The sequence below is a fragment of the Carettochelys insculpta genome, chromosome 11 (genome assembly GCF_033958435.1).
Source record: "Carettochelys insculpta isolate YL-2023 chromosome 11, ASM3395843v1, whole genome shotgun sequence".
Classification (NCBI taxonomy): Eukaryota; Metazoa; Chordata; order Testudines; family Carettochelyidae; genus Carettochelys; species Carettochelys insculpta.
This window is the reverse complement of record NC_134147.1, coordinates 7443373-7459992: the sequence shown is the minus strand read 5'-3', so window position 1 is coordinate 7459992 and position 16620 is coordinate 7443373. Positions and strand designations below refer to the sequence as shown.

The 16620-nt window shown below is 50.3% G+C and overlaps 1 protein-coding gene across 1 annotated transcript; it reads right to left on the bottom strand.

The window, feature by feature from the left end:
• Positions 1–10174: 10174 nt before the first annotated feature.
• LOC142019011 (protein BTG1-like) lies at positions 10175–13283 on the bottom strand. Its single transcript, XM_075005334.1, has 2 exons — positions 13007–13283; positions 10175–12681 (listed from the first exon to the last, which is right to left on the bottom strand). The coding sequence occupies exons 1-2, from the start codon at positions 13122–13124 to the stop codon at positions 12329–12331; spliced, it is 471 nt and encodes a 156-aa protein (XP_074861435.1). The 5' UTR covers positions 13125–13283; the 3' UTR covers positions 10175–12328.
• Positions 13284–16620: the final 3337 nt, after the last annotated feature.

The following is a 16620-nucleotide window of genomic DNA, read 5'->3' as shown; positions in this document are numbered from 1 at the left end:
CTGCCTGCTTTGCCTGCATATGTCATGATGGCAGCAAGTCATGTATAGGTATGGTGGTGATGGAAGTGGGATGAGCAGAAGGATGGTGTTTTCTTGACAAAATGATGTTTTGACTTTAAAGCTAAAATAAATGATGTTGGTACTTTAGAAGTCAGAAGACTGGACCCTACACAAATACCATGAAACAAATATACATGACCCTGCTAAACAATGCAGATGTTGAAATTTCTATGTTCCTTTAGGCTCTGATGCAGTAAATCATTTCAATATATCCTTAACTTTAAGCACATGGATAGTTTCATTGATTTCATATTCTATCCTGGTAGGAGGTTTTTTCTCCTTCAATATGGGTGTCAGTCATTTAAATAGTCTGAAGACCACAAGGGGATTTTCACAGTGCTAGGTTCGGAGGATGGCATCTATCTCTAGTCCTAAAAGGCAGAACTGAAGAAGTTCATAGTAAAACTGAGGGCTTCACAGCTCTTGTGGTTGAGAATGAGATTTTTTTTCCTGCATAACTGAATTATGTACAGTAAAGCCCCAGTCTAGCAAAGCATTTATGCACATCATTGACACTGAATCCAAATGGTCCCATTACCAAATTTAACCATAAGCTTCAGTCTCTGCTGTACTGATGCCTTCTCATCCACTGGTTAAGTCACCTAAATAATCAAAATCTTTATGAATATGGGTGCAGTGCTTCTTTGCTTTGCCTCCAATTTTAGATTATAGCTAAAGGTGGAGATACTATTTTCAATATTGTCCCCTAAGTCCCTCTCTGTACACAATGCATGGGAATTCAAGCATATGAAAAAAAAATCTCACAATCAATACCAAGATATGAAGCCTTCAGTTTTATCATCAGCATCTTTATCCAGCTCTGCTGTCTAGGGCTGCCCAAAGGTGACCCTTTCCCAAGCTACATGTGGAAAAATGTCATTGCTAGGTTCAACTATTTGAATGACTCACAGCTATGCACCAAGTATGGAAAATTCTGCCATCAGTAGTGAATAGCCAACTGAGACGGCCAACCCACATTTTGTCATCAGAATGCATTATACTTGCCAGAAAGATCAAACAAAATGACAAACGCCTTTCATTGGAAACTAAATGATATATCATGACTGGTTACATATTTTGGGTCAAATTCTGCTTTCAAATTCCACCCATGTAATAAATTATCTTACTGAACCCCACCACCATACAATAAACCAAATTCTGAAATTGTTCTTGAGGGAAAGCAAGTTACACAATGGTAAATGGGACCAGGAAAGTGTATGCTGAGGTAACTGATTCTCAAATGTCCAAAAAACATACAACGCTAGTTTACACTCTCTTTTACTCCCTTTGCTTCACCTCTGAATATAGCCCACTCTGTCCTTCACGACCTCTTTGTCTCCTCTCCTTTCTCCTGTCACCTCATTATTCTCATCAAAGTTATTTACTTTTCATGTGCTCCTAACTGACTCATCCACTTGGGGAATATTTTCAAAAGTATACATGGAAATTGAATGACCAACTCCCATTCAATAGCCACGTCTACACTAGCGAGTACTTTTGAAATTTCAGGCCCTCTTTTGAAAGAGAGTGCAGAGTATCTACACACACAGAGTGCTCTTTTGAAAAGAAAATTGAAGGCATACACCCCGCAGCTTTTGAAATCGCTCTTCCTGATTGGAAATAGAAAAAGCTCCCCTCTTTCAAAAGAAAACATGTAGACACTCCATAACCAATTCTTTTGAAAGAGCAGGTTCACCAAGGCGCCAGCCAGCTGGCACACAGAGAAACGCTGCCCAGCGCTTGCTGGGCTCTATGGTCGATGTGTGCAGCAGCCCTTAAAGCTGCATGGCCCCAGAAACCTCGTTGCAGAAAGCTGACAGTGTACAGGCAGCTGCCATTGCATGTGCTGTCCCTGCATGCCCCAGAGAGACCCCCAGCAACTCCTGGAGCACCCTGGCCAGCAGCCAGGCACACAAGAGCTACGTCTACACTGGGATGCTACATCGAAATAGCTTATTTCAATGTAGCGAAATCGAAATAAGCTATTTCAATGAATAGCGTCTACACATCCTCCAGGGCTGGTGCTGTTGATGTTCAATGTCGACGTTGGACGGCACTACATCAAAATAGGCGCTGCAGGGGAGTGTCTACACACCAAAGCAGCCCAAATCGAAATAAAGGTGCCAGGAACAGCTGCAGACAGGGTCACAGGGCGGACCAGCACTTCCAGGGCAACAGCAAGCCTCTCCCTTACAGGGCCCCTCCCAGACACACTCAGTCTGCACAGCACGCAGTCTGCAGAGCCACAGGCACACACACCCCGTGAAGCACCATGGACTCCCAGCAGCAGCAGCAGCAGCAGCAGCAGCCAGAGGCCCACACACCTGCCCCTGGAGGAGCAGTGGCTGCCCTGCTCAGTGCCATGCAGGAGGCAGCTGACCATCTTTTATTTGAGGAAGATGAGCTGTCCTCGGGGGATGAGGAAGCAGTCCCAGACCTTGCTGCCCTCCCAGCACTCCCTCCCCGCCGCCGGCTGTGGAGATACCCCACGAGCACAGACTGGTGGGAGCGGCTGGTGCTCAGGGAGTGGGACAACAACTGCTGGCTCCGGAACCTCCGAATGAGCCGGCAGACATTCCTGGAGTTCTGCCAGTGGCTCACCCCACCTTACGGCACCAGGATACCCCCATGCGACGTGCCCTCACTGTAGAGAAACAGGTCGGCATCGCTGTCTGGAAGCTGGCCACTCCAGACAGCTACCGATCCGTAGGGCAGCAGTTCGGCATGGGGAAGGCCACCGTCGGGGCTGTCCTCATGGAGGTAAGAGGACCCGGGGGGGGAGCCCGGTGGGGAGCCCTCAGGGGAAGGGGGGATCCCTGGGGGGGGAGCCCAGGGGGAGGGCCAGACACACCCTGCACACCCCTCACCAGTGCTCTCTCATGTCCTTCCTTGCAGGTCGTCCATGCAGTCAATGCCCTGCTCCTCCACAGGCTCGTGCGGCTTGGGGACCCGGATGCTGCCATTGCGGGGTTTGCCAGCCTGGGCTTCCCAAATTGCTTTGGGGCTCTGGATGGGACCCATATCCCCATCCGTGCCCCGGAGCACAGCGGAGGATGTTTCCTCAATAGGAAGGGATACCATTCTGTGGTTCTCCAGGCCTTGGTGGACAGCCGGGGCCGCCTCTTGGACATTTATGTTGGCTGACCTGGCAGCACCCACGACGCCCAGGTGTTCAGAAATTTGGGCCTGTGCCGCCGGCTGGAGGTGGGGACCTACATCCTCCAGTGGGAGGTCCCTGTGGGGGACACCACCCTGCCCCTCTGCCTCGTCGCAGACGCAGCGTACCCCCTCCGGCCCTGGCTCATGCACCCTTACACGGGCCATGTCACAGCCAGCCAGGAGCGGTTCAACACACGCTTAAACCATGCACGCCAGGTGGTCGAGCGCACTTTCGGCTGCCTCAAAGGGCACTGGAGGTGTCTCCTCACCCGCCTGGATGCAGGCCTCACCAACATCCCCCAGGTTGTGGGTGCGTGCAGTGCACTCCACAATCTGGTGGAGAGCAAAGGAGAGGCCTTCTTCCAGGGCTGGGCTGTGGAGGCTGGCAGGGCCGATGTTCAGCCACCCACTGCCCCCAGTCGCCAGGTCGACCCTGAGGGGATCTGGGTCCAGGAGGCCCTGCAGGCCCATTTTGACCAGGCTGCGGGGTGAACACTGGCAGGGCCAGCTGCGGGTGAGCCACCCACTGCACCCCCCATCCTCCACAACACTCCCTACCCCCACACCCACACCACAGAGCACCTGAGAGCACCCCCACACACACTTCTGTGCAATAAATGGATTTTTTTTTAAACAAAACTGCAACCTGTATTACTTATTAACAGAAGAAGAAGGGGGGAACTATGTACATGGGGGGCAGGTACAAAACAGGGGTAGAACAAAAACTATTTACAAAGATGGGGGAAATATGTCCAAAGGAGAGGGCCTTGGGGGACAACGTCCTCGGCCACACACCCCTATTGTCCTGCGCCTGGTGTTGGGGGGTGCAACCCACGTCTCGGCCGGAGGCCCGGATGAGGCTGCGTGGGGGCCGGGAGAACTGGCAGATAGGGCCAGGCGGAGTCTGGAGGCCCATGGTCCCCCTCGGTGGCAGGCCCCAGGACGGCTGATGGTGGAGGGACGGCGGGCGGAGCGGCGGGTGGAGCGGCGGGCAGAGCAGCAGGGGGGGCCAAGTGCCGTGCGATGTCCTCGAAGGTGCACAGGAAGGACCCCCAAGCCTCCTGGCGCCAGGCCAGCGCTCGCTCCTGGAGATGGAGCCGCTGCTCCTCCACCTGCAGGCGCCGCTCGGACACCTCCAGCTGACGCCGGAGGGTGGCGAGCAGCTGGGGGTCTGTGGGTGCCCGCAGATGGCTCCGCCGCTGTCAGGCTCGTCCTGGGGCTGGTCCGTACTCCGCCAAGGGGCTGGCCCAGTGGGATGGCCCTGGTGGGCTCTCCGGACCCTCCGATGGTGCAGCTGCGGAACAGAGAGGGGAAGAAGAATGGAGACAGTCGTTAGTCTGGGCCCTGACCCGTGGCCCTTGTCCCCCTACCCCTCTGCTGCTGGTTCCCCATCCCCATCCCCCAGAGATGCTGCTGCTGCTGCTGCTGATGGGTGTCCAACCCTCCCCCCCCCGGGGGGACCCTAGGTTCCGCTCCCCCCATCCCCAGGGATGGGGCATGGCGCTGTCCTGCTGGGGGGCAGGGACTGATGGACTCTTCTGAGGGACATGCCACTGCTGTCCTCGAGGCCATGGTCATCTGGGTGTGTGGAGGGCCCTGGTCATGTCTCTTGTCCCCGCCCCTTAACCCCGGGGGTGTGCACCAGGGGAGTACATACATGATGCTCCGCTCCCATGGTCGGGGGACACCCATCGGGCGGATGCCCTGCTGGAGCTGTGGGAGGGGAGGTTGATTTGGAGCCCCCCATTGCTGGAGGCCTCCTCCTCCGGTGTCCCAGGGGTGGGCTCCTGGGGGGGCCCCTGGAGTGCAAAGCTGGCCTCCGGGGCGGACTCCGTCTCTGGGGGCTGCTGGGGCTCGTCGGCTGAGGTGTCAAGGGTGGCGGGAGGGGAGGAGGTGTACTGGGGGCCCAGGATGGCCCTGACCTCCCTGTAAAAGGGGCAGGCAGCAGGAGCGACCCCAGATCGGCTGGCCGTGTCCTGGGCCCGGGCGTAACCCTGCTGCAGCTCTTTTACCTTACTCCTGACACGGTCAGGAGTGCGTGCAGGGTGACCCCGGGCAGCCAGGCCCTTGGCCATCCGAGCGAACACATCTGCATTCCGTCTCTTGCTCCCCATTACCTGGAGCACCTCCTCCTCGCTCCAGAGCCCCAGCAGGTCCTGGATCTCGGCCTCCGTCCAGGAGGGGCCCCGCTGCCTCTTCCCCTGCTGGCTGGCAGGCTGGGAGCCCTGGGTCCCCTTGGGGGGGTGCCCTGTGGGTGCTTGGGGGGCTGGCTGGATGCCATGGGGTGCAGGGTGGTGGGTTGGGGCTGCTGAGGGACGTGCAGGCTGGGCACGTGGCTGTGCTGCTGCCTGCATGAGCTCTCAGCTTCCTGCACAGGAAATAAGGGGGCGGGGAGCTTTAAGGGGCTGCTGCACGTGGTGACCATAGAGCTCAGGGGCTGGAGAGAGCGTCTCTCAACCCCTCAGCTGATGGCCACCATGGAGGACCCCACTATTTCGATGTTGCGGGACACGGATCGGCTACACGTGCCCTACTTCGACGTTCAACATCAAAGTAGGGCGCTATTCCCATCTCCTGATGAGGATAGCAACTTTGACGTCTCGCCGCCTTACATCGATTTCAACTTTGAAATAGCGCTCGGCACATGTAGACCCGGCGGCCGCTATTTCAAAGTTGGCACGGCTACTTTGAAATAGCCAGCTGGTGTAGACGTGGCTAAGGAGACCCAAGGCCCCCCTCTGAGTGTACCCAGGACTCGCAAGGGTCCAGCCAGGCTGGAAAAAAGTGAGCCATCTCCGGGACCGAGCAGGAGCTCAGGGACCTCCTCAGCCTGTAGCAGGAGGAGGTCCTCCAAGAAATGGGGACAAAGCAGTAGAATGTGGCTGCTTTTGCTCGGCTGCCCAAGGGCCTGCCCTCCTGGGCCCACCCTGTCTGCACTCCTGACCAGATCAGGAGTAAGGTTAAGGAGCTGAGGCAGGGATATGCTCAGGCTAAGGACTTGGCCAGCTGGTCAGAGGCAGCACCTGCATCCTGCCCCTCCTACAAAGAGCTTCCTCAGGCCCAGGGATACCACCTCCCTGTCCTCCATCCTGCACACTGCCACTGAGGAGCCCCACAGCAGGGATGAGGAGGAGCTGGGACCTGCAGCCAGCCCCACCACACTGGGACCAGAGCCAGATCCAGCTCTGGAGTGGTCAAGTGATGACGGGGACCTGGTCATCAACCTCCCATCCCGCTCCTCCAGCCGTGCCTCTGCAGGTTGGCCATCCCCTGACCTTGGCAGTGGACCCTTTGGTAATTACCTAAGAGGGTGCACAGCCCGGCTCACAGGGCGGGGTCTCCATACCTGCCAGAGGGCCCCCCACACCCCTGGCAGACCCTGGCCAGCCACAGCCCTGCTGGATGTGGCCCTCGGGACTCTGTAATGGCGGACAGTGGCATTCAGAACCCGCTTTCATGGATAGCACCACGGCCTGCTCCCAGGGGAGGGGCTGGTGGGGCCGGACCTCACAAAGTGGTTTCTCCCCAGAGGTCAGGGATCCCTTTTGCCTCCTTGAGCCCCCAGGGACTCCCTGCTGCCCATGGTGGAACAGTGGGTGTGGCCCATAGGGCAGGAGTTCAGGACTCACAGCCCGTCCCTCTCTTCTTTTCCATTCCTACAGCTGCACCGTCAGAGGACCAGGAAAGCCTCACACTCTCGGTTGTGCTGGACAGCACCCAGGAGATGAGGGATGGAGACCAGACAGCCCCGACACTGGCACCTGGGCATCCCTGCTCCAGCAGGGGCCAGAGGCAGAGCGCGGATGACTTCCATCTCACTACCGCTGTTCAGCTCCAGGTCGAGGTCCCCCTTCTCCTGGTGGGTCTGTGGCCCAAGCTTGCCTTACCTCCATGATGATGGCCCTGACTGTGGCCTTGCCCACACCAAACTGGTGACCCATGGAGCGGTAGCTATCTGGAGTGGCCAGTTTCCAGATAGCTATCATGACCTTCTTTTTGAGGGGGAGGGCAGGTCACAGCCAGGTGTTCTGAGGCCACAACACAGGGGCTAGCTGCTGGCAGAGCTTGAGGAACGTCTGTCTCCACATCCTAAAATTCTGGTGCCACCTGTTGTCATCCCATTCTCCCATCACCAGGCGGTCCCACCACTCGATGGAGAACCTGGGGGGCAGGGGTGCCAGAGGAGTCGCAGGTCCAAAGGCTCCATGGTTATGCTGGGGGGAAGGCCCCCAGCAGGAGATGGAGAGCATCCGCCACAGCTGAGGGCAGCAGGGAGCCCACACTGCTGGCGACCAGAAGCAGCTCAAGCTGCTGCTGCTGGTCCATGTTGCCTTGTCTGCACTGGTGTCTGCTGGGCTCATGGCAGCTCCGCTGGCCACATGCTGTGCAGGGCAAGGCTGTTGTGGAGGGTCCCTTTAAGGGGACAACTGGCTGCAGGTCTGGAATGGTTTGTCTGCCATGCGACCCCATCCGTGGCATTTCCTGGCCCTTTCTTTCAAAAGGGAAATTGGGACAGTGTAGACGCTCTCTTTCAAAAGAGCGCCTTGCCCTTTCAAAAGGGCAGATCAGAAGTGCCAGCCTCTGCTCGTGTGTGGACACTGTATTTTGATTCATTGTTTTTGAAAGGGCGCCTTTCAAAACTGCACACTAGTGTAGACATAGCTTATGAGTTTTGGCTGTGTCAAGTTTTTATACAGAGTAAAATGGATTTATTTGGGGTTTTGATCTTATTTGGAGCTGTGCTCTTGAGTGCTGACAGCCCCTGTAGTTGAGCTTTCCCAGACCTGAGCTCTTAACAGAATCTGTTTTGTTACTCCAACCCTGTGTCTTTGCTGAGGGAGACCAGGGCATTTGGACTAGCAGGACAGGGTGGTGAGGTGCCCCAGAAGTGAAGTAGGTGATCTCAGTACGATCAGCACGTTGGATGACAGTCTCACGGGGACCTCTGTGATCAAACGTATCGCAAAAGGTACCAAGTTCACTTATATTCAAACTTTGACTGATTTGCATAAACAGCCTACAGAAATTCCAATGCCAAATAAGACCACTACCTCATTTCCCAGAAGTCACGCAACTGTCTATAGCAACTGAAAGCTGGAGCTATCTGCCAACACCAACAAGCTGCAAACTCATAGTCTAGTGAAGAAAGAGCTTTAATTCCCTTAACTCCTCAAAAAAAATCCCAGTCTGCCAATTCCCGGTAATATGTTTTTTGTGAGAGAGTGGGCAAGTCTCAGCGCAAACACTCACACTGTCAATTCCTATGGCAGAAGTTAAAATTAGCATAGCTCTCTTCATAACAGCATCACTATCATCAAGAACCCGACAGATTTGTAATACATAACAACGACAAGGTTACTTAACTTTATCTCAAGGCAGTATCTTGAAGAACCAAACCAATACTTATCCTAAAACTACACTTTACCCTTCTCCCCAGGTTTCTCTCTTCAGCTGTGTTTCTCCTGTAATCAGCTCTTCCGCAGAGGTACTTAAAATGGCATACCTACATGTCTAGAGCTCCTCATCTGATCATTCTTACTGTAGAACATTGACTACACTCTCCTAAACATCCACATTGGACCAAAAGTGCACACGATACTTGAAAAGTCATCAGTTATGTTACCACATGTTCAATAAGATTACACAAAATACTGCCAGTGCCTCGGCAACGCAGCTCCCACTTGAACGTAATTTTAGGGAGGAGAAGTGTAGCAAACACAAGTCCTCTGCATGAGTAATGAACCAAAAGCCCCAGCACAGCAATGAGAGCATTATGCGATTAGACAAGCTATTAATTGTGATTTAAAAAAAATATGCTGAGAAACTTTACAGTAGATGAGTTGTAAACCCAAATATCTTAGCCAAAGACCACCCTAGCTCCATCACTTCACCCTCCAGGGAGCAGAATAAGGAGTGTTACAATGCGTAGCACAGATATACGAAGTTGAACAACACTCAAGAAATGATGGCATTTCAGCAGTCAACTAAGTATCAGCGTCACTTTTGTAAAGGGTCTTGTGAAACTTGAGGCAAGACATCTTCCATGAAACATATGCAATACTTTGTTTTTTTCATGTTACTATGTATCTTTTTTTATTTAGAGTACAAAATACCTTAGTCACATTACACCAGCCATGCGAACATGCTCCTTTTAGAACTCAGAAGAATTGGATAGAAAAGTGTGCTCCTTTTAAAATTAAAACAACAGCGCACACTAAAGCAGATTTTTTCCAAAAGACCTTGCTAAGATGGTTTGTTTAACAAGCAAACAAAACTTTCATGATGGTTTATCTGCATCCTTCCACTTTAGAATTTCAGAGACAGCAACGGGCAAGGAAAAAAAATTTTTTTGATGAAACCTACCATTTTCCTCTTTTTAGTACGCTTGTCCAAATGTCAAACCACAGCCAGGGAACTGTCTGTGCAGTTGACATGGCACCCCATGTCCTAAAAAAGCTAATGTAACTGCTGCTCTCCAGCTAGCACCCAAAGAGGAAGTGTTCTTAAAATAAATAAATAAATAAGCAAGCAAGCACAGCCCAGTAATTTCATAGTTTGAAATAATAATTTTCCAACTTCTGTAAGACTGCCCTGAATGAACCCAGAGGTGACTGGATCTGGTTCTCTCATTCTCCCTGTCCCTCATTCTGCTTCTCTGTATCAGAGTGGTAGCCAATTTAATCTGTATCTGCCAAACAATAATAAGTCCTGTGGCACCTTATAGACTAACAGTTTCTTTTTGGAGCATAAGCTTTCACGGGCAAAGACCTACTCCATAAGATGTTTCTCTGGAATTCTTTGCTATGCAGTTCCATGCAAAAGGCAGTGCTACCATACAAGACAATCATACTACAATCCTCAGCATTGTCAGACCACTCTTCATAGACAATATACCTTAAATGTAGTATTGGGCTCAAATATGACAAGGCCAGCTTTTGTCCAACTAACTCCATTTTAATGCAACTTTTATCTATATATTTTTTCTTAGTTTCCATTCAGTGAAAACTAGACATAACTACACCTTTTACAGAATTTAATCCATGAAACAATATTTTGTAATTTTAAATCAGGAAACAAAAATACAGACTGTACTGTCTTTCAAAAAATAATCTACAAACTCTTTAGTTCAAACTTTCTTGTTTTCATTTACTTTTTCTACTAGACATCTGTTTAAAACTGACTGTTATATGTGCTGTAGGAGTGACAGAAACAAGTAAAAATAGTTATTTTACTGTTACATTCTTTAAAAAAGTAAATTTTAACAATTATGCATTCTACTTAGGTTAATAGCTGGTTACTTAAAATCAATGTCACCTAGTTAATTAGGATGTAACCAGCAGTTACAAAGTGCACCAGCTTTTCCAAAACAGAAATGGATTATTTTCAGTGCTTCTAATTTGCCTAGACTTGTCCCTCAACTGCATGTTTTACCATGTTAATGAGACATTTTGCAAGGCTTATTGCTTACATGCTGAGAGCAGACAAAGCTCTCTTTCATTAAATGTGTAACTATGCTCTACTACGGGGTTACTAAAAACATGAGCACTGGCTGAGTGCAGTCCTCAAAGGTTCTATTAAAATTTACAGACTATGACTACTAAAAAACAAACAACCCATAACGTCAAACAATTTCACTCTATTTTGTGGTGAAACATTAATACCAGAATCTATGTAGCAGACCCTGATTGTGTCTACACTAACAAGTCTTTTTCGGAAAAGCAGGGCCTTCTTTGAAAAAAGCCTGTGGAATGTCTACACACAAAATAGAAAGAATACGGCCCTCTTAATCTCCCAGATGATGAAGAGTGCCTTTTTCCAAAAGGTACTTTTGAAAAAAGTGTCTGTAGATGCTCTGCAGGCCTTTCTTTCAAAAGATGAGCCCTCATGGCACTGGATTCTTAGATCCCTGGCCCATTCTTTCGAAAGAGCAGGGTTTTTGTGGACACTCTCTATTGAAAGAACTGCTCGATCTTTCTTTTTGCTTTTTTGTGTGTGGATGCAATCTTTCAAAAGATGTTTTTTCAGAAGAGCTTTCAAAGGATCACTGTTGTGTTGTAGCAGGCTCTGAACCTTTTTCAAAACCAGTGCTTCCATCAATCATTCTGCAACTGTTACAATATTGTAGATCTTATATTTTACAAAATTAAACTTTAAAAACAGCAACTAGAATGTAAAATTTTAAAAGGAATTTATTAGCACTGTAATTTTTTTGTTTCTTGTAAAATAGGATATAGGTGAGACATGACAACTCAATCTGGTTTAAAATTAATATACTATTTTGTTTTCCTGTTATCAGCCAAACACCCAGGAGCACATAGCCCTGCTCTGTACTAAGTCAGATGTGTTCTAATTGCTCAAAATGTATGTATGAGCAGTTCTTGGAGGTGGGGAGTGAGTCTATAGATCTAAACAAGTAAAGTTGAAGGGACATGATGAAAGAACCATAAGTTTTCTGAAAAATAATCTGTGTTTGTTACAAGATTTACTATATTTTACTGAAAGCCAGCTAAAACAGAATTGTCTGATCACGTCACTACTGCGTTGTTTTGCTCCAAAACAATCTGTTTACAGGGACCCAATTCATTCTTTGAAAGCTACTTAGACATGATAGGACTTCACCACGAAATATCATAGTAAGAAAGTTATATTTGTCATTTTGCCTTGCAGCTGTATTTTTATGACCCTGAGAAAAGTTTGTACAGGCAATTCAGTGGAGACATTTATAATTACAGCTAGCTAAAGCTGTGTTCTTTTCCTAGAAGTTATTGCTCAGTAAGTTCAGCAATCTTGGAGAAAGTTAAAAATTGAAACCCACCATGAAAATTAAGTTACTTTTTTTATTACAAATAGCCAAGGATTCTGTCAAAATATAAATCTGTAGACCAATCAGAGGACTGTACATTTCATTTACAGTATACAAGACAGAAAATTACATGCAGTTTAAAGAACTGCTTATACATTAGCCCTTGGCCACAACAAAGAACTTGGCAGTACTACTACACCTTTAATGGCTATCGGGTGAAAATCAACATCTCCATTACATCATCTAACTTCATTATGAAACTGGGATACATACATACATACATCATTGTACAAGGAATGTTAATTTTTAACTAGAAACTGTCATCATGTTGTAATTCTTGGAAGGACTGGATCTGCCAATTCTCCACTCCTCTTTACAGCAGTTTGTACTCTCCAGAGCTTTGGTTGTCTTCAGACCTGGTGGGGGGCATTCATAAAGGACGCAGATAGACCCATCTTCTCCTATTCTATAGGACACCTCAAAGGGGTCAACCCAAAGAGTCAATTCACTGGGTAAGAGCTGGAAGAGTCTCTCATGGCTCAGTCCGATCATGCCGGCTGCCTTCCCTATCAAGGGGTCCATCTTGTGGTTGATCCTAATGCATCGGTACCCTGAACCCTTGGAGGGCGTGAGAGGAAACCAGTGGTGTTTATAATGGTCTGTGGGAGGGAACAAAGAAACAGATACACGTTAGTGCTTGCACAAAGGGCGCCAAGCAAGTCCAACACAATTGCCCCCCGCCCCCCACCCCCGTCCCTCCAGCTGCACCGAGATCCACAGCGCTAAGCCTGTACTGCTGAACGGAGATCCACCGCCGGACGGGGGTGTCCCAAGCGACAGCCTCCCGCCGGCCCGAACAAGGAAGCAGAGGGCGAGGGCTCCTCCGGGCGGGGAGCTGGGCAGTTCCGACCGCCGGGCCGCTTCAAGGGCTCTGCCCCGCGCCGCCCCCAGGGCCCCGCCGCGCTCAGGCGCCGACCCCCGCACCTCGGAGCGCCTCCTGCAGCGACTCCCTGAAGCAGCGCAGCTGTTCGTCGCCGATGCCGCGGGCGGTGCGCAGCAGGCGGGTGATGAAGTCCGCGGCTGTGGAGATCTCCGTCTTCATGGCCCCCGGCCCCGCTGTCCGCCTCCTCAGCGGTCCGGCGCCTACCTCGCGCACGATCCGCGCGGGCTCAGCCGCTGGGCTGTGCGGGACGCGCGCCCGGTCCCGCCACCACTGGACGTTACTACCGCAGCCGCCGGGACCCAGCGGCAGTAAACAGTGAGAGAGTCTCTCCGCGGGGCGGGGCCCAGCCGAACCAATAGCACCGCCCCGTGCTCATACGTCACAGACAGCCTAACCCCTTGCCACACCAACGGCCGCCGCACCCCGATTGGTTGGCCGTCGGGGGAGGAGGAGGGAACCAAGCGCCCTTCCCGCCTGACTCGCCGCGGGAGGACTGGCACAGAAGCGCCGTTTGTGTCCTCGTGGGAGGAAGGGCTGGAGCGCGAGCAAAGGAGTTCGAAGGGGCGGGGCCAAAACCTAAACTCCAGCAATGCGATTGACTGGGAGGTAACCCCTCCCCCCTCCAGCGGGAGCGTCCGCGAGGGGTGCCAAGCCCCAGAGACAGATCGGGGCAGAGGGCGGGGTGCGCTGGGGTAGGGAGCGGGCGGGCCGCCTCAACCGCCCACACGGGTACTCAGAACCTAAGCGCAGCGATGTCCGTCCGAGTGTCCGCCCCGCATCGTTCACTTCTTTCAGCCTCACACAAAAGAGCCTGAGAGCGCTCCAGGGCGTCCGGCGCTGGGCCCGGCCCAGCGTGAATCACGTACAGAGTCGGCCCTACCGTTTGGGGTTAGGAAGAAAAATAGGGTTTTCGATTTAGGAGAGAAACATCAGCCAGTCCAGTATTAATCACACCTCAGAGGCAGATTTTGGGAGCTGCTAGAGATGAACCCAACAATGAAGAGTTTTAAGACTTTATTTACCTCAAGGGTATTTGGTCTAAGAGTTATTTATAAATAAGTCCCTGCAATTTGTACACTGTGCAATTCACTTCTGTACGGTAACTCGTTTTTATATAATAGGGTTACAGCCGATGAATAAGCACAATTCTGTACTTCATGTACATCTTGCTCTTGTTGGACAAAGCAAGAGCTCTGTTATAGTGGAACGGGGGAAAGTTACGAGCTTTCAGTCATATATACAGCTAGAGCAAATCATCTGACATGGGGCTCAGAACTCTGATGTCAAACAATACTTTTCTACAGTAATTTCCTTTTCTTTGTGTCCTTACTACTCACCTTCCACCCCAACCCTTCAGACAGAATAATACTGTTATGGTATGAGCATCCACATACAAAAGGTACTGTCAGCAAAAATTGGCACTTTTGCTGTCAACCTTCTGCCTCTCCCAAATAAGGAAGAGTGCCTTTGTTGACATATTTATTCCATTGACAAAAAAGCTGTGTGGACACTGTGGTGGGCCTTCTGTCAACAGACATGGTTTTGGGTTCACCAGGCAACCCTGTTTGCTGAGATTCTGGTCTGCTGTTGTGTCAAGAGAGGGCCTGGCAGTCCAGTGCCTCTCTTGACAGAGTGGATCGCTCTTTCGAGTCACTTTAGTGTATGGCTGCACTCTGTCAACAGAGGTTTGGTTGGAAAATCTCTTCTGACAGAAACATTTGTAGACCGATGCTTCTAGTGTAAGTGCAGCCTTTGACTCCCTTTGCTAGTTTACTTTCACCACATAGCTATCAAATAAAGGATATGGCTGCACTACCAAGTTTTGTTGCCCAAAACTGTCTTTTGGCAACAAACGAGTGAGAATGTACACCCTGTAATGTGACTTTTGTCAGGAAAAAACACGTGGTACTGGTGACAAAAAAACTTCCATCTCTACAAGAGATTTTTCCCTCTTTCCCTTCCCTGTCAACAAAGAACCAGTCTAGACACTGTAGTTTGTTTTGTCAACAAAACTGGCTTCTGCCAATATCCTACAATGCCTTCTCTGATTCCTCTGCTGAGTGTTTTGATCTTCGGTGTTCTGTTGGCATGCACCTTTCCCTTTCAAAGCTCCAAGAAGTATCTGGCAGCTGGGTGTGCTGCTGCATTTAAGAAACAAAGAGTACTAGTAGGTAGTCCGTTGTGTCCAATGATGACGTCTTGAACTTGCATAGGCTCATCGGTTGTGGACTTGCATGTGGCTGAGGAGTCCAAGCTCTGAATGGCATGGGCATTTACAGTGGGGGCAAGGGAATTGTCCTCGTTCTGTTGGTGTGGCTGCTGCTAGTGCTTTCTTCCTCTTACGAGCATCAATGAGGCATATGTGTCGCTGCTCTTCAAAGTTGTCATAAGCGTGTTGTACGAGAGCATGCTAGCCTATTCGGTCTTTTGCGTGCTGCTCTAGCTGATCTAGTTTTAAACCAGCATGAGCAATGTTGGCCTTCATGCAGTCTTTATATCTCTTGCGAGGCCTTCCTTGATTCCTTTTGCCCTGGGATAGTTCACCGTAGAGGAGTTGCTTAGGGATTCTTGACTCCTCCATTCGTATGATGTGCTCTGTCCAGTGAAGCTGAGCTTTCAGAATCATGGCTTCGATGCTCGGGTTCCTGCTCTGTCCAGGACTTCCAGGTTCATAACTCTGTCCTGCCATCGAATGTGCAGTATTGACCTTAGGCTGCATGTGTGGAAGTGCTCCAGCAGTTTTATATGTTTTGCGTACAAGGTCCAGGTTTCACAACCTTACAGGAGACTGGTCAGGACTACAGCCTTGTACACTTTCAATTTAGTGGACTGTTGGATATTGTGCTGATTCAACACTTGCGCTCTCCAGCGTCCTAGTGCCTGGCTGGCTTGACAGATTCTGGCATTGATTTCTTTGTCAAGGGAGCCATCATTGGCTATCACACTGCCAAGGTACTTGGAACTCCTCTACTGTTTTTAACTCTGTTCCTTCAATAAAGATTGAACCGGGGAGAGCAGCAGATCCTGGAGCAGGCTGAAACAGTACCTTGGTCTTTCCTAGGCTGATCATCAAACCAAAGAGGCGAGTGGCATCAGCAAACTTGTTGACGATGAGCTGGAGATCAGATTCCTTGTGTGCCATAAGCGCATAGTCATCAGCAAAAAGGGCTTCAAGGATGAGCCTCTCAAGCATCTTGGTTTTAGCATTCAGATGACGAAGGTTGAAAAGTGACCCATCAAGTCTGTATTTTATGTAGACACCAGGGTCCAGGTCCCTAACTGTGTGGCTGATGATGCATGTGAAAAAGAGGCTGAATAACACTGGGGCCAGCACGCACCCTTGCTTCACACCATTGGATATCTCAAATGGATCTGAGGACTTGCCATTGGAAAGAACAAGCCAGTTGTGTCATCGTGGAACAGGTGTATGAAGTTAATGAATCTTCTCGGGCAGCCAAGTTTTGACGGGATAATCCACAGGGCTTCTCTGTTGATGGTGTCAAACTCACTAGAATATGCCCCTTCTGTCCTGCACTAGAACCCAGTGGCAGGCAGCCTGCTGTCCTGAGAAGAAGGACAGATTGCTGCACTTCTTTGACACTACTCAGCACAGAGAGCTGAAAGAGTTACTCATGATATACTGTTCTCAGCAGCT

Bases quoted from the DNA above. Each gene is read 5' to 3' on its own strand.
- LOC142019011 (XM_075005334.1), bottom strand. From the start codon at position 13,124: ATGAAGACGGAGATCTCCACAGCCGCGGACTTCATCACCCGCCTGCTG. The intron at 12,682-13,006 runs GTGCGGGGGTCG...TCCCTCCCACAG, and splicing joins GCTGCAGGAGGCGCTCCGAG to ACCATTATAAACACCACTGG.